Source organism: Martes martes, assembly GCF_963455335.1.
Source record: "Martes martes genome assembly, chromosome: 1".
Lineage (NCBI taxonomy): Eukaryota > Metazoa > Chordata > Mammalia > Carnivora > Mustelidae > Martes > Martes martes.
This window is the reverse complement of record NC_137888.1, coordinates 80604027-80627002: the sequence shown is the minus strand read 5'-3', so window position 1 is coordinate 80627002 and position 22976 is coordinate 80604027. Positions and strand designations below refer to the sequence as shown.

General features: G+C 40.9%; 2 protein-coding genes across 2 annotated transcripts in view; one reads left to right on the top strand and one right to left on the bottom strand.

Moving 5' to 3' along the window:
• The first annotated feature begins 1095 nt into the window (after positions 1-1095).
• SSR3 (signal sequence receptor subunit 3) lies at positions 1096-13765 on the top strand. Its single transcript, XM_080806514.1, has 5 exons — positions 1096-1277; positions 2435-2561; positions 7470-7568; positions 12047-12178; positions 13447-13765. Exons 1-5 carry the CDS (start codon positions 1145-1147, stop codon positions 13511-13513), a joined length of 558 nt encoding a protein of 185 aa, XP_080662640.1. The 5' UTR covers positions 1096-1144; the 3' UTR covers positions 13514-13765.
• A 146-nt stretch (positions 13766-13911) lies between these two features.
• KCNAB1 (potassium voltage-gated channel subfamily A regulatory beta subunit 1) overlaps positions 13912-22976 on the bottom strand; it is a gene marked incomplete at its 5' end in the record, with an annotated part of 256557 nt that continues 247492 nt past the window's right edge. Inside the window, one exon of the mRNA XM_080806500.1 lies at positions 13912-19720. Coding sequence (XP_080662626.1) covers positions 19631-19720 — 90 coding nt within the window. The 3' untranslated portion in view covers positions 13912-19630. The remainder of the gene's footprint in view (positions 19721-22976) is intronic.

The window sequence follows — 22976 nt, the reverse complement described above, 5'->3', positions numbered from 1 at the left end:
TTTATATGAAAGACTTATATTTCAGGAAAACTTGCGTTATAGTACCTATATAGAGACCAAACTGAAAGCTGCAGACAGAAAACTCCATTAGAATGGAAACTGTGGAAGTCAATTGCAATTTGGATGAAATTAAGATGAAAGAGCTACTAATCTGTTGATAGGGAAGCTGAAGGTTGGAGAAGTTTGCCTGTTGCCAGTAATGTAGATGAAAGAAGTTTTTGCTGTGAATGAAGCTGACTATTTTTTTTTTTAAAGAAAATGTGATAATGCAATGAGTCAAAACTGGTATTAAAACTGGTTGTTTTAATAGGCACATTCAATTTTCTGAGCTTCAGAGAAAGCCTGTCTTCCCAACATGTTCTTTACTTAGTATTATGCTTTATTTAGCACGGCTGTGGAGTCCACATTACTCCAAAGATTGAGTTGAAATAAAGTAATTGTGTTTTGTAAATGTATTCGACTCATGTTGAATATTCATCAGTGAGACCAAGAGCTCTTCAAAAGCCAAAGCGCTTTCTTTTTCGTGAAAAGGTAGACTGTTATTTTGTTGAAAAACAGCACCCCGGAGACTAGCGCTGCTGGGCTCTCGCTCTCGGGGTCTTCACCCGCAAAACGGGAACAACGAGGTGCATTTCAAAGGATTTCGAGGAGATTTAAAGAGAGAATGGATATGTAAAGGAGAAAGGACTTTACACGTCTTTGTTTAGCTATTCTTTCTTCACTTCCTCCTCTAGTGGCCCAGTGCTGGGTACACGCAGAAGGTACGAACCGTACTCTTGTTCAACGACCGACTGAATGACTCGAGGCCAGAACAGTGTCCTACTTTGGAATTCCAACGAAACGGAAAGCGTGACGGCACCTGTAAAATGGAATGTCAATTAAGTTTTCTTAAGTATCTACGGAACTACAAATCCCTGACTAGCCACGGGGCTGGGCAAGAACACGGAAGTCTGGCCGGCTTGACGAATCACACCGGGAGACGTCCGTGGCGCGGGCCAATCCTAGACAAGCTTGCTCCCGCGCCGTGCCGAGTCCCGCCTCCGAGCGTAGCGCTGACGAGCCGTTAGTGGATACGGCGGCCGTGGAGGCGGGGTCAGTGGCGTTTACCCAGCACCGCCCTCCAGGCTCGAAGCTCCGGTCTACCATGGCTCCCAAAGGCGGCTCCAAGCAGCAGTCCGAGGAGGATTTGCTTCTGCAGGATTTCAGCCGCAACCTCTCGGCCAAGTCCTCCGCTCTCTTCTTCGGGAATGCCTTCATCGTGTCCGCCATCCCCATCTGTGAGCGCCGGGAGCAGGCGGGTCGCGGAGGCCGCCAGCGGGCCGGGCTGGGCGGGGACGTGGCAGGCAGGGCCCGGCCGACTGGCGGGAGTTCGCTTAGGGGCCTACGGACGGCGGCTGCTCCTAGCTCGTCCTGAGCACGGGGATAGCACGTAGCTTCTGTGGGCCTTAGTATACTCCACGGGGAGAGTGGTGGGAGGCATCACAGGAAAGTCACTTGTGGCCCGGCTCCCAGAGATTGTGATTTACTAGTTTGGGGATGGCAGCTCCTGTTGTACAAACCGTCTGGTCAAGATTTTGTGCTGACATTCATGCATATGTAATCTTCTGTTTTTTACCCACAACTGTTTGCCCTTATGAGCTTTAAAACTTTATCGTTTACTTATTTTGGAAAAAACTAATGAATTAGGTCAGAGTCAAATTCCCATTAACCCTAGAATTGAATAGAAATGTAGCTTTAGGTGAAGCACTGCACACTGCTGAACATCGTTTTCCTAATTTGGTGAGAGAGGTTGCACCAGAGCCAAGAGCCGGCGCTCTAACTTTTTTAAACTTTTTAATGCTGTTAGGACAGTTAGAATTCTCACTTAGATGGAGGAATTTTGCAGACTTAAGCAAAGGTTGTTTTTATAGCTCAGGTTTCCTGAATCTGAATCTCCTGCCTCATACTGCTGCACGTTTGTTGGGCAGTTAAGTCAAGATTCATTTTCTTTTGGCCTTCTAAAACCTCACTGGCGGCACAGAGCACTGCCTGGATTTCAGAGAGCCACGTCAGCATGTAAACTATGGCTTGGGACTGCACGTGCAGTTTTGGAGCTGCTCGTGGTTAGCCTAATAGTGCCCTGATGAATAAAACCTGAAGTCTGAATTGATTTTTTTTTTTTAATCCAGATTTTATTTTCATTTTAGAAGAAGCAGAAATCTCGTCTGGAGTAGTAATGGCTTCCCAAGCCATTCTGTTTTTCAAGTTTTCTGAGCTGGGGAAGTTTGAGACCCTAACTTTATCAGTTCTGAAGATCTTAGACTGTGTTAGATTTCCTAACCTGGACTGTATTTTATTGACTTAGCTATAATTAATTGGGCAGGCCTTTGTAACTGTGTGGTAATGTTTTCCTTTTTGTATTCTCCTCCTCTCCCCTCCTTCTATTTTAAATCAGGGTTATATTGGCGAATATGGCATATGGATCTTATTCAGTCTGCTGTTCTCTATAGTGTGATGACCCTAGTAAGCACTTATTTGGTAGCCTTTGCATACAAAAACGTGAAATTTGTTCTCAAACACAAGTAAGTATATTTGTGAAGCGAAAGTATGTATTACATGTTGCACTTTTTTATAGAAGGATGTCTTAAAGACCATTTGTCTTGTTTTCAATAAATATCAGTTTGAACTGTATATGTATATAGGCATATTAATACTATAAAGAATTATTAACTAAGCGAAGCAGAGACTGCTTCTGACACTTATAGAAGTAGGTTTTGAGAGGGAAATTAGAACAGTTGAGCACTAGCCTTAATCATGGAGTTTATCAGAAAAACAGCACCAAGTAAATTAACATTGCTGAAGTCAAATGAAATTCTTTCTGAAAATAACAGTTCTGATTCTCCATGTTCTATTTTTGGACATGAAAGAAGTGGTCTTTTTTTTCTTTTTTTTTTTTTAACTCTGACATTTTTAATGCTTATTACAATTTTTTTTACAAGTATGTAAAAATGTAAAAGACTATCATATTTCCTCTAATTTAAGATCACACATTATATAAATCCTTTCTAAGTTTGTTGTTTCTATGTTAGGCTCTTTGTGGTGACAAGGAATAGAAACATGTTGAGATGAGGGGCACATGACCGGCATAGACTGGCTCTTTTTTTAACCCCCCCCCCCCCCAACTCAGGTCATGATCTCAGGGTCCTGAGCTCAAGCCCCGTGCAGGCTTCACGCTCAGCAAGCATCTGCTTGAATATTCTCTCCCTCACCCCTTCCCCGCCCCTTCGCCCCTGCCCCCCCCCACAATCTCTCTCCCAAATACATAGATCTTTAAAAAAGAAAAAAAAAATGTTGAGATGATCTCAGTTAAAGGGGTTTATTGTATGAAGACCAGAAATGGCCTCAATGGCTGAAAGTGGCCTCAGCATCTCTCAGCTGTTGTCTTGGATCTGTAGGAACTCAGGTTTGTGTGGCTGCCTTTCTGCTAAACCAGTAGAGTGCTCACCTTTATCATCTTTCTGCTTGGTAGCCCTCTTTACCAACTGCCATTCTGGTTTCAGCTGTCTTGGACTCTGCTGTTCTGGGCTGTCTTTCTTGTGAGGTGTGGTCATCTGTGGATAGTGAAGCTCTCAGATGTGGGCACCTCGAATGACCCATCCTTTGTGATATCCTTGGAACTCACTCCCTTTGAGACTTCCCAGTTTTTGACTTGTTCTGCATATTATTTTTCGTTAACCTTTTTGGAATTAAAATTGTTTTTTTAAATCTCATTTCTGCTCTGGACTTCTTGAGGGCCACTGCCATGTCTTTTGACCCTTAAGACAGTTAATGCTACATTTAGTTCAGTAAAATTTCAGTTACTACTGACTTTATTTAATAGGCTCTGTCAGAGTGGAATTTTTTTTTTCTAATCGTAGTTTTGACTTAATATTAAATGCTGCCACTCATATCGAAGCTCCTACAGTTTTACAAGATGTGTTAAAGCTTAAAGCCTCAGGAAGATGCAGAGTACGGGTAGGTGTTCATAGTAAAAGGGAAGATGTCTTATGTGTTGACAGTCTGGATTCCATTCCCAGCTCTCCCTTTCTTAAATGTATAGCCTTGGGCACACATTTCATCTTTTTAGATGTCCCATTCCTGACATCGGGATACTAATGGTACCTCACAGATGGCGAGGATTAAATTAAGATAATGCAGGTGACATGTCAAGCATAGTGAGCCCATAATGTTTATGTGCAGTGTCAGAGAGATTGGGGGTGACAGAGCCCGTAGGAATTTTTTTCAAGGTTGCATGACTTTAAAAAAATGTTTGCAAAGATGTTTTGGTTTAAGAAATAGATAATAGATGGTATTTTTCTTTTTTTATTCTGGAACGGTTCTGAAATATGTTAAAAAAATAATAGTAGAAGGAAAACAGTTTTTTTGTGGGTTATCTCATTTGGCTGAGTGCTGGGCCACCAGAATGACCTTTGTCTTGTTTTAGAGCATTCAGCATTGAGACTTACTAAGCCCTAAGACAGAGGGGGCACTTCTTGAGTTGTAATAAACCTGACAGGTTGTTATGAGTCTGTTAGGTGAAGATAGAATTTTAGAACTAGAAGAGAAATTAACTAGTTAATCTGGTTTGGTCTCTTCAGGAAAATTTGTCCTGTGAACACATGATTGACTGTTTGTCTTAAAGATACTTGGAGATAGCCAACTCCTTTGAAAATAGTTATTCCTGTGTCCTATCCTGATGGGCTCTGTGTGTGTGTGTGTGTGTGTTGTGTTTTTCCCTCTGTTCAGCTCAGAAGTGTTTCTGCCGTAAACCATATTCATTTCTTATCAGCTGGCCTTTTTTTTTTTTTAAGTTTTTAATTATTATTTATTTATTTGACAGACAGAGATCACAATTAGGCAGAGAGTCAGGCAGGGAGAGAGAGAGAGAGAGAGAGAGAAGCAGGCTTTCTGCTGAGCAGAGAGCCCGATGCGGGACCATGACCCAAAGGCAGAGGCTTAACCCACTGAGCCACCCAGGCGCCCCTCAGCTGGCCTTTCTTAGAAAAAAGTGGTCTTATGCTAAGTTCAAGAAACCTTTAGTGAGTTCTTGGTCTGTTAGAGAGGTTCAGAAATAAGAGTCTCTGCCCTTAAGAACAGAACTTTTACATAATAAAATGAATCAGGTAAAGTTGGATCTTTAGGAATTTGTTTTTTAATTTGTGTCCCAGAAGCTCTTGTGATTAAAGAAAGGTTGAAAACTATTGACTTGAATGATCTTGGGCCTTCTTTTCAGGAATCCATCCTGAATTCTCCACACCTTTCCTTGGTACACTGGCCAGAACTAAATATAGCAGAGTAATGAGGGATTAATTAATTGAACACAGAGTGAACAGATTTCCACGTTCCACATTTTGTTGCCTTTAATATATCTCAGTATGTGTTGAACATTTTCACAGTGGGACTGTGTAGGTAATTGTTAGATTTTGCTTGTATGTTATTTTTCTTCTATAATTATGGCGAACCAGTTTCTCCTATATTATGAAAAAGACACCATGTTGAATTTAAATGTCTTGAACTTTGGGAGGCTTTTTGTATTTTGTTGTAGGTTAAATTTTATCCTCTCTTTCACCAGCAATCTCATCTGATAAAATTCACCTTATAGATTTTTCTGATGGGGAAAAAAAAAAATTTTTTTTGGGGGGGGCGCTGGTCACTGAAGATTCTGATCTGGTATCTTGAATAATACTTTTTGTTTTTCTGGCTGATTCCATATTATCTTTTGGTACAACTAGTGGTTCATTTAGTTAAAAGTGGTATGATTGATCCCTGACCTTGTGGTATTTATTTTTAGTGAAATTGTTCTTTGAGTAGAAGTTAAAAGTATTATTTTAATATGTTAGAGCTGTTAATTCTCTTTTTTATTTTTTTATGATTCTGCTTTGTAATTTTTTTTAACATTTTATTTAAATTCAGTTAATTGGCATATAATGTATTATTGGTTTCAGAGGTACAGGCCTGCGATTCATCAGTCTGATATAATACCCAGTGCTCATTACATCACATGCCCTCCTTAATGTCCATCACCCAATTACCCTATCACTCCACCCCACTTCCCTCCAGCAACCCTGTTTGTTTCCTATGATTAAGAGTGTTAGGATTTGTCTCCCTCTCTGGTTTCATCTTGTTTTATTTTTTCCTCTCTTCCCCTATGTTCCTCAGTTTTGTTTCTTAAATTCCACATATCAGTGAGATCATATGAAACTTGTCTTTCTCTGATTGACTTATTTTGCTCAGCATAATACCCTCTAGTTTCATCCACATCATTGCAAATGGCAAGATTTCATTTTTTTGATAGCTCCGTAATATTCCATTGTATGTGTATGTACCACACCTTCTTTATCCATTCATCTGTCATTGGACATCTGGGCTCTTTCCATAGTTTGGCTGTTGTGGACATTGCTGCTATAAACATTGGTGTGCAGGTGCCCCTTTAGATCACTACATTTGTATCTTTGGGGTAAGTACCCAGTAGTGCAATTGCTGGGCCGTAGAATAGCTCTGTTTCCAACTTTTTGAGGAAGCTCTGTACTGTTTTCCAGAGTGGCTGCACCTGCTTGCATTCCCACTGACACTGTAGGAGGGTTCCCCTTTCTCTGCATCCTTGCCAACAGTTACCCTTTCTTAAATAAATATTTTATTTATTTGCCAGAGAGAGAGCATGACTGTGCATGTGAATAAGCAGGGGGAGCAGCAGGCAGAGGGAGAAGCAGTCTCCCCATTGAGGAAGGAGCCCCATGAAGGACTTGATCCCAGGACTCTGGGATTATAACCTGAGCCAAAGGCAGACACTTTACATGCTGAGCCACCCAGGTGTCCCTCCCCCACCCGTTTTTGATTTTTTTTTTTTTAAGATTGTATTTATTTGGCAGAGAGAGATCACAAGTAGGAAGAGAGGCAGGCAGAGAGAGGAGGAAGCAGGCTCCCTGCTGAGCAGAGAGCCCGATGCGGGGCTCAATCCCAGGACCCTGGGATCATGACCTGAGCCGAAGGCAGAGGCTTTAACCCACTGAGCCACCCAGGTGCCCTGCTCCCCTTTTGTTTTTTAAGTCTACTTATATTTACTGGCATTGAGATCCTGTATCATTTGTCAATGCCTTATCAAATTTATTTGTTGAACAAATAAATAGGCTAAAACAAAATGGAGTTAAAATGATTTATAACTAAATTGTGCTGAAAGCATTGACTTCTTTACATATTAAATACCTAAACTTTGGAAAATTATCTTTTTTAAGCAGAAATCAAAACCAATAACTAATCTCCATCTTGGAAGTTCTTAAACCTTCTTTTGGCTCTTACAGTATAATAAACTTGGAATTTTCTGTCAAAATTATTTCTTGAAATGTAAAGTATCCTATAGTTGCCAATACAAAATATAAGTACAGAGTGTTTGATAGGGTGATGTTCATTCCTGGGGCATGTGGAAACTTTTTTTCTTTATTTTTTTCCCCCAGAGTAGCGCAGAAGAGGGAGGATGCTGTTTCCAAAGAAGTGACTCGAAAACTTTCCGAAGCTGATAACAGAAAGATGTCTCGAAAGGAAAAAGATGAAAGGTTGGACTTCTGAATTGTTGGAGACAATCCAAAAAGGGGATACTTTGTAGAAAATTAAGTTTTTGGTTGTTGCCCAGATAATGTGGATAATGGAATTGCCTGAGGTTAAACGTAGAGACTTAGTAATGGGAATAACAATCACACTGACATTTTGAGTTTTTACCACCACCAGATACTTTTGTGTTATACACAGTTCATTTATTTGTTTCCTTAAAGAGCTCAATGAGGTAGGGCTGTTTGCATTAAAATCTGAAGAAGCTGAGGGCATAAATTCCCCTGTGGAGGTCAATCCACAGTAGGAACGAGGGCAGTATGGCTTGGAGAGCTTGTCCTAACCTCTCTCCTGGAGTTTCAGAGCCTGCAGAGCTTTATCCAGTGCTGGCTCTGCCACTTGGTAGCTATGTGACCTTGAGCATATCACCTCCCCACTCTGGGTCTGAAGAGTTTACATTGCGTTGTGTTAGCATTTTTAGGTGGTGGTATTTCCATTCCTGAGTTTCCCTAGGGACAGCCAGTTCTTGGTTATCTTCGTTGGTTGGGAAAGAGAAAACAGCTTGGTTTCTCTTTGTTGCCCAAATCTGTGCCACATTTGTTAGCCCTTCCCCCTCAGTTTTTCCTGCCAACTATTAGAAGGCTTAATAGTCTAATATCTGAGTAACAGAAGTCTCTGAATAATTGAATAAACTTGTGCTTGAGAGTTGTTATGTAGGTTTAATACAGTCACGGGATGAGGTTTTCATAGATCTTAAGCTTTAGTATCTACAAAGTGCTTTGTGAAATGGAATTTTTAACCCACTTTGCCTCGGAAAGACTTTGTGGAGACTTGCCATAAATTTTGGAAGAGCAGAAACCTTTAAAAGTAAGAAAAGCTGGGTAAACAAGAATCTCCGAGTTAGGTACAGCAGTTGAGCATTGTAACTTAGCTCTGAGCTTCCAAGTGTCAGGGGGAGCATCTGAGGTCATACACTTTCATTGTCTGATGAGAAGCAGCTTGTAAGTCCTTCGGAAAAGAAACTTTCCTGGCACCGAATCTTGGAAGGACTTTATCAAGTGGATCCTTATTTAAGGGACACTGAGTAACTTAATGGACAGTGTCTTCTAGTGGTTTTGAAAAGCACTATAAAACATTATAGGAATGATTATCTCCTATGGATCCTTTATAAAAACTGAAGGATACAATATATTTTTTAAGATGTTATTTATTTTTTTTTAGTAATGTCTACGGCTAATGTGGGGCTCAAACTCATGACCCAGAGACCACAAGTTGCATGCTGTACCGACTCAGTCAGCCAGGTCCTTCCTGAAGGGCACAGTATTAAAATAGTGACAGTGAAGGCCTTTTTGCATGGTGATAGAGGTAGGAAATCTAGGACACTTCTAAGAGATCTTTTTACTAAATTATAGTATTTATTAGAAAAGTGGTTCTTGAAGTGTGCGTCACAGCTACCCAATTTCAAAATGCTTGTTACAGCTCTATAGGTTTTAGGTGATGAATTATAGCAGAGATGGCAAATGGGTCTCCTCTGCCCTCTGCAGACTTGCCTGATTGGTCTGGCACTTGTTCTTGATCCTGGGATACGTCTCAGAATTTTTCTCAGCATGGTATTCAGGTAGTCACTACTACTAGATCAGAGTTGGAATTAGAAATGAAATATCTTTGCTATTGGCTGAATCAGTATTTCAAAGAGAATGAAGTGTAGATTCTGTGGATACATAAAATGCAGAGTGTCAGAAGTTTGTAAAATTTCTATTCTTATCATCAGTAGAAGTTTGTGCTGTTACTATTTCACAGAAACCATACTGGATAAAGTTTATCCAGGTGTTTACTCATGATTGACGGATAACTGGGACCAGGACTCCCATTAAGATCTAGTATTTTTCTCCCTCAAAAGTAAGTTGCCTCAAGAGATTTAAGAGAAGGCCCGTCAACACCTCTTTGCCCAGATATGTATGTCTCAAAGCTCTCACAGTCATTTGGATTATGTACCCTATGCCACTTTGAAACTGTTTTGCCCTCCATTCAAGGTTAGACATTAGCTGAGGAGAATCAGAGATTCATTAATATTTATCCCTGGGTGTGTGTGTTATTTCTTCTTGACTTACCAGTGGTCTCTCATTTAGCGTTAGGTGATTATAACAGTTCTTGGATTTGGTCTCAGTCTTTCTCTTGTAGGAAGTGCTCTTTAGAAAAATGACTCCTTGGAAGTGCTCTCCCAAACTAGATTCCTTACCAGTGAAGCTTTGGCAGAACTATTGCTGATGAGGACATTTGTGTGTGTGTGTGGGGGGGGTGGTCTTCATTTTTTTTCTAAATGAAACAGAATACGAGTGGGCTAGAGAAAGTTCTGAAACCTGTCCAAGGCAGTCCTGTGTGTGCACTGATGTAACACCTGGTCATATTGGGAGCTGGGGTAACCTAAAGGAGTGAGCCACTTTTTTCATCAGAAGTGTTTTGAAGATGGTTCTGAATCAGGGCACGGCAAGGAGTTAGTAAGGAGGAGTGCTCCTGTGGAGGTGGGATAATCTAGGCAGCCGTAGTGGAGGCATGCTAATAGCCTATTTAAGGAACCTGTCTTCCTTCGGTCTTGTACCAGAGACTTAAAAACAGTGGCACTTGTTGTCCGTGTTCTCTAGCATTAAACCATGTTGGGTCTGTGCATCTTTCGGAGATGGTGGTTTCTTCCATTAGTGTTAAGCTGATAAAATGTATTTCCTTCAATTCCAAGTCCCAAATGTTTTCTAAATTTACATTTAAACTTCTCTGAAATCAGAAGCTGTTTTGTGGTTGATGGCTGCATTTAACATAGTATCCTTTACTTCCCAAACCTAACAGTAAATGGAAGTTTTATTAAGTTGATGGTATCCATAGAGTCAAGGAACTGTGGCATTTGTATTAGAGACCACAGACTTCTTGTGATGAAGTTAAGTTCATTTCATTTATCTCCTTTACAGTCGGGCTTGTTGACTTTGGACTAAAACATGTGGTGAATAAAATGCAGCAGTGGCGAATGACATTAGCCATAGTGCTGTCCTTAGGATTGGTGGAGGGAATCATCTAACCCCAGAGTAGTGGATCTTTGGGAGACAAAACATCAGCGGTGATGGCTTTCAACCTTTTTGATAATCACAGTAAAGTACTTCACCTTTTGACCAAATACACTCAAACATGCACACATGCAAATGTTTCACAAAACAGTGATTATGGTGGTGATACACTCGATAATTACGTGAGTGATACACTCGATATTTTTTTTTTAAAGATTTTATTTATTTACTTGAGAGAGAGCACAAGCAGGGAGAGAGGAAGAGGGAGAAGCAGGCTCCCCGCTGAGCAGGGAGCCTTATGTGGGACTCGATCACAGGACCCTGGGATCACTGCCTGAGCTGAAGGCAGATGCTTAATTGAAAGAGCCACCCAGGCGTCCTTGGTACTTTTCTATTTCAAAAAAATGCTGGTCTCTTGGGGCGCCTGGGTGGCTCAGTTGGTTAAGCATCTGCCTTCAGCTCAGGTCATGATCCCGGAGTCCTGGGATCAAGCCCCAGTTGGGCTCCCTGCTCCGTGGGGAATCTGCTTCTCCCTGTAACCCTCCCCCTTCTCCTGCATGTGCTCGCTCTCTCTCTCTCAAATAAATACATAAAACCTTAAAAAAAAAAAAAAAAAAACTGGTCTCGTTCCACTCAGTTACTTTCCCTGAGTGTTGAATCCACCCAAATGATTTCATGTCCCACTAATGGGTCACAACCTACTCTTTTAAAAACTGCTTTACAAAGTTAATTAATCAAATGGAATAAAGGCTACCTTATTCACAGGCATCCTGTAACTTCCTGCTGCCCATGTGAGCAGGTAAAAGAAAAGGTTGATAAGGTTTTAGTCAATTAATAAAACATAATGAGTAAAATGGGTTAAATAAAAAGTAAATGGGTTTTCCAAAGTTAAAAAATCCTCTTTATGTTGAAGCACATTTTTTGTTTGAATCCTGTAAAGGTGGCTAAAGATAGTTGCAGACTAGTCTGCTTCTGTGAGCCACGCCTAGTTTTTGGTCCCTAGGATTTTCTTCAGGTATAATAATTGAAGGCTGAAATCTGGAGGCTGTTAAGAGTCTCAAGCCAGCAGACTGCCAGGAAAGCTTCATCTGGCTACTGATCGTGGAGTTTGTTTTAGGTGAGGACCTAGAGAACTTCTCATGTCTCTTTAGGCTGCTGATGAAACCAAGCCAGTTGGAATTAATCTGTTCCTTCCTCCAAAGCCCTGACTGCCTGGGAAGAAAGGTAATAGACTGAGCAGCTATTTTTATCAATTGAGTAAAATGTCTTTTTCAGCAGGAAAAAAGAGTACAATGCTGATTAAATTTAATATTAAAAATACATTCTGTCCAGAATATGTAAGGAAGAACTTACATTATAGTGAATTAGAGCCATGGCATATTTAAAATATTTTAATACATATTTATAAACTTGATTGGTTTGTCTGTCTACAGAATCTTGTGGAAGAAGAACGAAGTTGCTGATTATGAAGCTACAACATTTTCCATCTTCTATAACAACACCCTCTTCCTGGTCTTGGTTATTGTTGCTTCCTTCTTTATACTGAAGAACTTCAACCCTACAGTGTATCCTTTTAAAGGTTCATTAGCATTTTCAAAGTCTAGAAGCAGTAGTTTGTTTTGGTTTTGATTTATCCCAACTATTTTACTATGAAGAAAAACTGCCCAGGCAATCAGTCCACTGAATAGCACTGTGACCTTAAGCAAGTTTCTGGACATTTAAAATAAGGGCTTTGGGTTTGATTTAAAGTTCTTTGAAGTTTATAAATTATAACTTCATGATAAATAATAAGTATTACAAAGCAGTCGTACATCTATGGTCATGTATATCCTCCTATTTATTTAATTTTTAAAAGATTTTATTTATTTATTTGACAGAGAGATCACAAGTAGGCAGAGAGGCAGGCAGAGAGGAAGGGAAGCAGGCTCCCTGGTGAGCGGAAAGCCCCATACAGGGCTTGATCCCAGGACCCTGGGATCATGACCCGAGCCAAAGGCAGAGGCTTTAAGCCACTGAGCCACCCAGGCGGCCCTATCCTGCTATTTAAAAATAAGTTCTGAGGATCAAAAGCAACTTGCCTCCTTTGGTAGTTCCTGCCATAAGTCCATGTGTCTGCTGACATTTTGGGGCTTTGGAATTGGGTGGATAGCCAGTGTAGTTAAATAGGCACATTTCATAATACCTTAACAGTGTTTCAAGCTGCTCTTAAATTGAGTGTTGGGGCAAGAATCAGTCTTCTCTTTTTTTAGGTAATTTATTAAAGGTGTTAGTTAGGGATGTGCAGCCAGACTTTTTAACAGGTGGAGATTTTATGTAATAAAATAGACTTCTCTAGCTTGTATCTTCTGGGAATACTAGAATGATTTGTCCTAAACAGTGCCATTCTGAGGCTGAGAGTAGCTGTGAACTTTGAGAGCCTCCTTGGTTTTATAGGCCAACTGTAGCCAAAACACTGATGGACAGAGGAGACTTATTTTTCCTTTGCTCTTGGCCAGAGGCAGGGCAGCTAAATTTCTTCTTCCTGTTCATAGTCTTGATTATCTCTTCTCCTTTAGGTTAAATGGAATTCAGATGTCTTCTTTGTGATCATGTGTTCTAGGTTTCTGTCTCAAGTGTTTTCTTTTTAAAACTGGAACACATTTCCTGTGAATGTTCTTCATTCTTTATAGCCTTCTGTCTTGTAAATTGCGTTTGCAGACAATGGGACTGCACATCATTATCGTTTTACAGTGTCAGACGGGAAGCAGCGCATTCCAAAGAGTTGGGCTCTTTTTATTTTGTTGGAGAACTACTTTTACCCTTTTAATCTTTCCTTAACGTTGAATTTTTACAGGAATTATATTTTGTCCATCAGCGCTTCATCAGGCCTCATTGCCCTCCTGTCTACTGGCTCCAAGTAGACCGTACTGGCTTTGCCCCCTGGCTGTGTATCAACGGGTGGCCTGTGGTATATGGCAACTTAGCAGGGTGGTCAGGGTGAGCGACCCAGATGTTTTTATAGTCTGCAGTTGGAGGGTTTAAAAAACCCAACAAAATGTAATTCAGTATTTGTTTATTGGCTCTTTTTTTGACAGACTGTTGAAATTAAATGAATTGGAAGGGAAACTCAGAGTGCTAGGACATTTATTAAAAGGTAAAAAAAAAAAAAAAAAGTGTCTCTCGCAATGTGCTGTAATCACAAGAGGAGAAAATAACTTGTTTCCTTGATCTGTCACAGGTCACAGTAACCTGGACTGAGCTGTTATTATTTATAATAGTAGCAAGAAGTTAATAAGTGGTTCCTTGTGTTCTAACCACAATATCACAACTTTTTTTGAACTGTAAATATCAGAATGAAGAATCCTTTCCCCCTGGGGAATTGAACAGAAGCTTCATGTTTACAAGTCTCTGAATTTGTGATTTGAAATAACTCAAAAACAAGGTGTCTCCAATTTCGGGCAGAGAAGCTTGTGGAAATTTTTTTTGTTGTTGTTTTGGGTTTTTTTGTTTCTTTGTTTTTTAACAGAAGAAAGGAGGCTAGGGTCATAACCTAAAAATAGTGGCCAGACATCTGAGAGTTGTCCCTTGGGGTTAAAGCACATACTGTTCAGCTGTATAGTCCTGGCTTGGGTGGCCAGGAAGGTCAGCCCAACCCTACCATGTTGGTTTGACCTGTTTGAGAGACTGGAACCACTGTTCTCCTTGACTAGAGGAATGTCCAGTAGAGAAACTCCTTCCTGAATACTGATTTGTAAAAGATCAAAGTAATATTTGTGATCTTAGTTCCAGAATTCTAAGAACTTTCTGAGAAACTTCAGTGGTTTGGGTGCTTGTGCAGTATTTAGTGCAGCCTTTTTCCGTCAGGGCTTTAATAAATTTGACCTTTTTTTTTTTAAGATTTTATTTGTTTGAGAGAGCGAGCATGACTGGGTGGGGCAGAGGTTGAGAGAATCTGACAGAGATTTGGCTCAGTGTGGAGCCTGACCTGGGGCTCGATCTCAAGATCCTGAAATCATGACCTGTGCTGGAGGCAGATGCTTCAGCTGCTGAGTGACCCATGCGCCCCAAATTTGACCCACAGGTTCCCATTGATTGTGAACAAAATTTATTCATATTGACCTCTTCAGCCCCTAGGGTTCAGCCAAGAACATTCTCTTGCATTTCTTAATGTGTGCAGATAAAATTATTTTCTGGTGCATGCCATGATTTGAAAATGTTTGGGAAGCTTTTTAGCTTGTATTATTAAAAGGATTATGGAATAATAGGTGATAGAGGCTCATATTCCTATTTTAGCTTTTGACCACATCCAATAATTTCCTACAAACAGTACTTCAAAAGAAATAGCCTAATCCTAATTCCTAATCTTAACTTTAATCTTTAGTTTCCACTTCCAAATTTGAGGTGAATGTTGTAATTAATATTTGCTGTTTTGCTGTTTTGTTTATAACTTTATAGGAATGTGTTCATCAGGAGTTTATCTTCTGTGTTGTTGAGTGTTTTGGGAAGGAATGTCCAAGAACTTGGAGACGGGGGCAAGAGCACATTTGCATAGTAGTTTAGTGTCTACAATTCAGGGTTATATTTACTCATTGTTTCTAAGAGTTTGCAGTTTACTTTTCTTTGGTGATTATCCATGTGCCATCATTGGATAATGAATGAATGAGGAAGTCACGAGTCACTACAAAATATTGTAATACATAAGAGACTTACTTTTCTTACTGTGGTAACTTTTTTTTGTAGATAAATAACTGGTCAGTAGTTTGGTGGCATGGAGTTTGTGTACCAAATGCATTTGCTTATTTGACAAACCATCAGGATCTACTATTTGTTACCAGAGCAGGGCCAAGTGTTTTTGTTTTTTAATTGCTGGTTTAAAAAAAAACTGCCACTAGATGGCAGTGCTTGTGTTGGGGGGACAGCAGTTGCCACCATTCTTAACAATTCATGTAGCTGAGATGGAGTGGTGAAAAAGGGGCAAGAGGTATCAGCTTAGTACTTTTTTTTTTTTTTTTTAAGATTTATTTATTTATTTGACAGAGATCACAAGTAGGCAGAGAGACAGGCAGAGAGAGGAGGAGGAAGCAGGCTCCCCGCTGAGTGGAGAGCCTGATGCAGGGCTGGATCCTAGTACCCTGAGATCATGACCTGAGCTGAAGGCAGAGGCTTTAACCCACTGAGCCACCCAGGTGCCCCATCAGCTTAGTACTCTTAATAGAATGTCTCTTGAATTCATAAACTAAACAGTTGGTAGAAAAGCAAATAAGCAAAATTTGATTTTGGTCTTGAATTTTACCTAGAGCACTCTTTGGTTCTGATAATGGTTCTGACTTTCTATACTGTTGAATTTATGTGCTTAAGTTTGTAAGGCATATACTCACATTTACAGTTTTCATTCAGGATTTACTGTACCAGTACTTGGGAATTATAGAACTTTTCCCCCAGAACTCACCCCATCATCGAAAATGGCTATGTGGCACATAAAATTACGATGTGCTGCATCTATTGAGTTAGTAAAAACCTGTTGCAGAATTTATATTTCAAAAGACCCCATATCCAACACCAGTAAAATAAAAAGGGGATTAAAAGTGATTAAATACCCCCCCCCACTTTTTTGTGGTAAGTAGGGGCTTAAGCTGCTACGTCGTTTCACATTTTCCTGTTTTTAGTTTCTCATTTACAACTTCATAAAAATCTTAGACTGAAATTATCCTTAGCCAGTAAAAATCTGTTGGTTGTCCTGTTTGGCAAATTACTCTAACTTGGAGAGAATAACTTACAACAAGGTTTAAAGTTCACTGAAATATGGAGGTTGGATTCATACTCAAAAATTCTTGTGAAGGGTCTTGTTTATTAAATATGACTAAACTTCGCTTTTTAAAATTTATATTTTTCCTAGATGTTTTTGAGAGTCATGTGAATAAGTACGTCATCTTTATTATGTTGACATTACCCTTTAAATTTCCCATGCACGTAAATACGCATTTTTGTAGTTACTGATCAGATGTCTGTGCAGCAGTGATGGGAATAATATGGTTTTATGACAGAGCATGTCAGGCCTCTTTGCCAATATGTGCCGGCTGTGCTGTCCTGCCCACCCGATTTCTGGGTTTCCGGTATGTGTGCCAGTCACTTCTGTTTCTGGAGACATAAAGGATACGTAGACATAGCACTCATCTACAGATCCATCTGTTTGGACGCTAGGGGATTAGATCCCACCTCATTGGACTACCAGGTAGGGAAATGAAGATTAGGAGGGGTTTTTTTAGTGGTTGGTTTAGATTTTTCATGGATGTGGTTAGAGATGCCCTTCTCATTGACTTTCATGAGTTTTCATGGCCTGTCTTCTCTGCCCTTTGCTTCTTTTTTTTTTTTTTTTTTAATTTATTTATTTGACAGACAGAGATCACAAGTAAGGAGAAAGGCAGGCAGAGAGAGAGGAAGGGAAGCAGGCTCCCCGCTGAGCAGAGAGCCCGATGCGGGGCTTGATCCCAGGACCCTGAGATCATGACCTGAGTGGAAGGCAGAGGCTTTAACCCACTGAGCCACCCAGGCGCCCCTCTGACCTTTGCTTCTTAACTGATTCTGAATTTGGATTTTTACCCAAGAATTTTTAACTTAAAAATTTACCTACAGAATTCATAAAATTTTTCCTTAAAAAAAGCACCGGACTGGAAAACTGAATACTTGGGTTTTAGGCCTGGTTTCTCATTTGCCAAGGAGTGGTACCTGGCTAAGGTGAAGCTGTGACATCTGATGACAGATGGTACACTGTTGATGGAGTGAGTTCTTAACGTGGAAAGCCAGCACACACGTGTCTGTCTAGTTTGCATTTTCACTGGCCGAGATTTCAGTATGTGGATGACTGCTAACCCGGGTTACCCTTCAGAATGGTATGCTCTCTGCTACGAAATTCTTTCCAGAAAAGAATATGGGAGTATGTGGAAATATTTCTTAAGGGTATAACTGACATTTCTAATTTAGTGTGTTTACCATGGCAGAAGATTCATCTGTTAAAAAGACTAGTTGTTCCCATGGGTAAGCAGTAATGTTTGTCATTTGCTTTTAATTTGCAGGTGTTTTTAAATGAGTTTGAGAAGCTTGTGCCTTAGTGTAGTGTATTTCTAAAATCCAATGAGAGGTATCTTTAGCAGTTAATCATTTTCTTCTTCAGTAAGAGAAGAAAATTTGGATTGTTACTGAAATCTTTTGTTACTGCTGTTTCTGTTGGGTATCGTTCAGTGTTGCTTACTTGCCAGCGTAATTTTTATTCAAATGATTCTTATTGCCTATTTTATGGAGGTGGATATATATATAGTCCCTTATAATGAAAGAGCAGATAAAAACTAATTGAGATTAAATGCACAAAATGCTTTTATTACTCTAAGCAAATAAGTTAAATTGCATTTCCATTTAGACAACTTCATTATGCATACAGTAGTTCACTGTTTTAATACACAATGAAGAACTGAAGGATGATCCATCATTAATCCGGTACTCCTGGGTAAAAATCCCAAACTGTTTCCTTATTAGAATACAGGCAGTAGTAACAAAAAAGAAAATTGGTATTTCACACTAACGCATTAAGATTTAGAATTTAATCATGAAATACGTATTTGGAAATAGTGGCAGAAAATAGCATTTTAAGCTGATAGTCTTTTTCTTCTTTAAATCTCAAAGTGATTTCTATATGGGGTACTTGCTAGCCAGAAAATCGGAATTTTGTACATGCTCAGGTATCCAAATAGAAAGATAGGAACCCCCCCCGCCCCCACGTTTTCCCTCCTTGTAGATACACACAGTATATTGTCACAGTTTTTTTCAGGTGGAATATTCATGAGGGTAGGTAACCAGTTAGTAGTGGCAAGGTTAGCCCTCAGCTTCTGTGTGCAACCCTTTTAATCCATGCAAAGAGCTTTCATGCATTTAGTTTAGTGCATATAATGTGGTTATAGAATCAGGAAGTTTTGTAACATTTGCTTTTTACTAGGCACGTTAATTGACCTAGCATATGCTGAACAGTGACAGCATTTTTCACAAAGTCCTTGATTCACTTTCATGTTAATTCCTCAAAAACAGGCATCCTATTGTAAAGTCCCAGTGCTAATTAGACAGCAAATATTTGCCTTTGTGGGTATTTTACAGGTTTACTTACAAAACTGAGCATGTGTATATTTATTTTTAAAGCTCAAATATTTAAACTTGCAGAAGCTGTGCCTACAAGCAGTCAAAAGTATAAAGCAGATTTTAATAAAATGTAGTCAAAAATGAACACTTCAGTTGCACATATATTACATTTTATTCAAAGCCTAAGCTTCCATAGCAGTGTAATCCTCCCTTTCATAAATTAGGTATAGTGTCTCAAGTGAAAGATTGGGTGTTCATCCTCTCACGATGTCTGTGTGTGAATGGACACTGTTAATAGATTCCTAATAGATACAGCAGGTAAATTACAATACAGGGCGTTCTTGGGGCCAAGCAACAGTGAATAATTTTACAAGGTAATGAAAGCACATACCTTGAAGTTTTAGTTTGGTTGAATAACAAGTGAAACAACTTTTGCTAACCTTAATGTGGAAATAGAAAAAAGCAATGTGAAGTTGTTTCTGCTTGTTCTCCCACAACTTCTGAGCGAACGTAGCCTACTCTTTCTGATGCAATCCACATTGCAGCTGTGGATTTTATGCATTTGAAAAAATACATCTGTACAGCCTTCTTTAAGTTACTAAATGCCTGAAGGTAATCTGTCCTCCCCGCATACACTTCCTGTGGCATAAGCATGAGGTGCACAGAGCAATGCAAGGAATAGGTGACTCCAGTCCAAGATAAGAAAATAGAATGGATTTCCTTGGTAGTGAGTTTTCAGATATGCTCGTGATTCAGGTGCACAGTGGGAGCGACAGCAGATACCTCAGAATCCGGTAATACTAGAGGTTGAGCAGCAGGCTGCTAAGTGACTCAAGAGACTGGCTAGTGACACCATTCTGTATCAGCAGAGACCACAGTTCGAACCCTGCACGTCCTGCGGCTCACGCACTGCCTTACGATCGGTAGTCTTTTTTGCTGTAGGGCTTGTTTCGCAATATGTTATCAATCTCATTTACCACGTGTGATGTCATCTTTGGGAGAACCTGAGGAGCAGGAGAAGTACAGAGGATATGGTTAGTACTCGCTGATCATTTGTTCTTTGTGCTTAAAATTAAGGGGAGTTGTCTAGACTTGTATACATTTATAAACCACAACTAGCAAGCCCCCCACCAGACTGTAAGCTCCTGAGGTCAGGGACAGGGACCTTGTTTTTTCCACTACTGCGTTTCCTGTGATAAGAGTGCTTGGCTCATAGTTGGTGCTTAGAAGTATTGCTGAATTGAATAAAGGCATAATGTATAAATGAAAGCTCATGGAAATGCAAGGAGTCACAGAATTTCAGATTTTTTTTAATGGTCACATAAAAGTGAAAAGAAACATGAAAGTGTTTTTACTCCATTTTATCTAAAACATTTCAACATGTCCACATAGAAGATTAAAATGCTCTGTTTTTTAAGTACTAAGTCTTTCAAATCCAGTACCTTTGACACTTAACAGCACTTCTCCATTCTGACAAGCTGGTTTCATGCACTAAAAGGCCATTTGTGGCTAGAGGCTAGGGTTGTGGACAGCACAGGTCTAGAGACTTAAGGAGAGATTCTCCGCCACTGGTGTTCACAACCCTGGTGGAGGATGGCCAGGGGTTAACAGGCCTCCCTCGTAGATGGAATGAATGGCTTGGGAAAGTGAGCAGTATGAAATGGAGGGAAGAAAGTGTAGGGGGTGGTGATGGTAGGAGTAGGTGGAAAGGGAAGGTGGGGTAGTCAGCATGGAAGGCCTTGAATGCCACTGTTTGGAGTTGGGACTTGCTTCTTGGCAGCGGGGAACCTCTCAGGACTTCTGAGCTGGGAGTGACCCCATCAGACATGTGGAGGTAGTCTGAAGGAGGTGATGGAAAGGGAGCAGAGACGGTACAGATTGCTTGCTGCTGGAGCCAGAGAGATGGTGAAAGCAGTGATTGGTGGCAGTGGAGAAGAAAAGGAGAGTAGATCGGAGAGACACTTTGGAGGCCGGTGAGAATTTCAAGACTGAGTGACTGGAAGGTTAGAGATGTTGATTATTGAGACTGGGAACCACGGGAGTAGCCTGGAGGACGAGAGGTTTGAAGTAGGATGTGTGGAGATTAAGGTGCCTGTGGCTATCCGTGTAGGCACAGCTTGTAGGCAGCCGAGTGGGGCTGTGGATTGGTGGCGGCAGGAAGACTGGAGTTGAGGGTTCGTGAGTCACTCACCACGGAGATGCCTGCCCCTTGAAGCTCTGGGAGAGGATGAGCTCACCCAAGGCTAGAATTTATCATGAGAAGGGGACTAAGGGTACACATTACATCAGACAAGGGACAAAGGCAGACTTCTTCACGGGAATAGACTGACCCTGTGTGGGGACTGTGGCAAAAGACAATTACGCCGGCCACTTTTGAGGTTTCGGCCTCACCCTTCCTCTGCTGCAGTCATGTTGGCCGGGGTGACCTTGTCTCCACTCAAGTGCTATTCTCAAAAGCCTTAGGGTTTGGCAGGAGAGTAGAGCTACTCCACATGAGAAACTAGGTCTGGCTAACATTTTCCTCCCCAGAGCTAAAGGGGGAGAGTTTTAATTTCCCACCAGCTTTAGCAATCTCAGAGAATTGAAACGAATATGTTCTTTAAAATGAGACTGCAACAAAGAGACCCAGATCTAGAAAGTAGATTTGTGGGAAGTTTTGTCTAAAATATAGTGGGTTAGCTATGCGAGGAGAAAAAATTCTTCATTCATTACGCCAAAGTAAATTTCAGACCAAGATTTAAACATTAAAAAAAGAAACCATAAAACTACTTGAATAAAACATGAAAATTGTATATATAGTGTTGTAAGACTTAAATTTTTAAGAAGCCATACATCCAGAATTTTATGTGAAGTCGCCCAATTTTTTAATGTTGGCAACTGTTGTAAAACATTTTCACCCGCTGCAGATTACACAAACATCCCACAGGCTACCAGCTTGGCAACCTTGCTGTTCTACTGACTGGAATAATTGGTGGATTGAGGATACCGGGGAAGGAGTGGTAAGGGAGAGGAGCCCTGGATGTGAGAAGGGCCTGACTGCCGAGAAGCCTGGATTTCTCTGAGCGGGTGATGGGGAGCCTCAGGAAGGGGAGAGAATTGCCTCTCCCCACTTGTTAGGTTTTTTAGGATGGGGACCTGTGCAGGTGATGGCAGGCTGCCAGCCGCTGTGGTTTCTCCTCTCCTCACTCTCCCACTTACTGAGGCTCTGATTTCTATGTCCCTCCAGCATATGCATGTCTTGAGCACATTCCATCCCTTGGAGCAGCTGACTCTCTCGGCTCCCATTAAAAATTTCCTTTCTTTAACCACTGTTGGCACTGCGCACTTAATCCTGCAACCAGTCGCACCACTGCTGGGTCCCCCCTGGCTGCCCAGTCACAACTTGCCTAGGGTGGAATATTCCGTGCTGGATTGTGAGGTAGGAGTGAAAAGGCAGAGAGGGTAATCAGCCTCCAAGGTAGCGGCCTCCCAGCTTGAGTGGGGGTCCCTTTTCTTTTAACCGTTGGCATCTCTACACCGCCCCCCCCCAATCCTGATATCAGCCTGAGCCTTGCTAGGGAGAAAGTGCTTTGGGAAGGTGGATTTGGAGTTTTCCTCTGAAATACATCTTTTGCAACCTGGCATACTCCCCCAGCCCTGGAGTTACTTTTTTTTTTTTTTTTTTTTTTTTTTAACCATTCCCAGGCAGTACGAACTCCCCCTGGGATGGCAGTGGTCACTCTGTTAGCGTGATAGGAATCTCCCATTTCTCCTTCTTTTGGCTAAGCCACCAGCAAGTCCTGGTGTCTGTGTCCAAAGCCTATGGAATCCATCCACTTCACATCCACGGCCACCATCCTGGCTACTCCCAGCCAGCATCTCCTGTCACCAGGAAAACTGCCTTTGCCTTTCTTTATTCCACTTTCTACACAGCAGCCAGCAAAATCTTTAAAAGTTCAAATAACAGCATGTCCCTCTAAAAATGCTCCCAAGGATTTGTTGCATGTACGACAAAACTCACCTGTTTAATGTCCTGTGAAATCTTTCTCCTGCCTGCCTCCACTTCAGTGCACCCACTGTCCCTTTTGCTCACTACACGTTGACCACATTAGCATTAGCCTTAGGCTGGCAGTTACTGGAAAAAGCCAAGTTCCTTCCCATCTCCAGGCCTTTGCAAAGCTGTTGTTCCCCACTGTCTGGAATGCTCCTGCTTGGGTGTTTCACATTTGTCCTCTTCCGGGCTTTAGCATACAGGCATCCCAGAGGGGCCTTGGGCAAAAA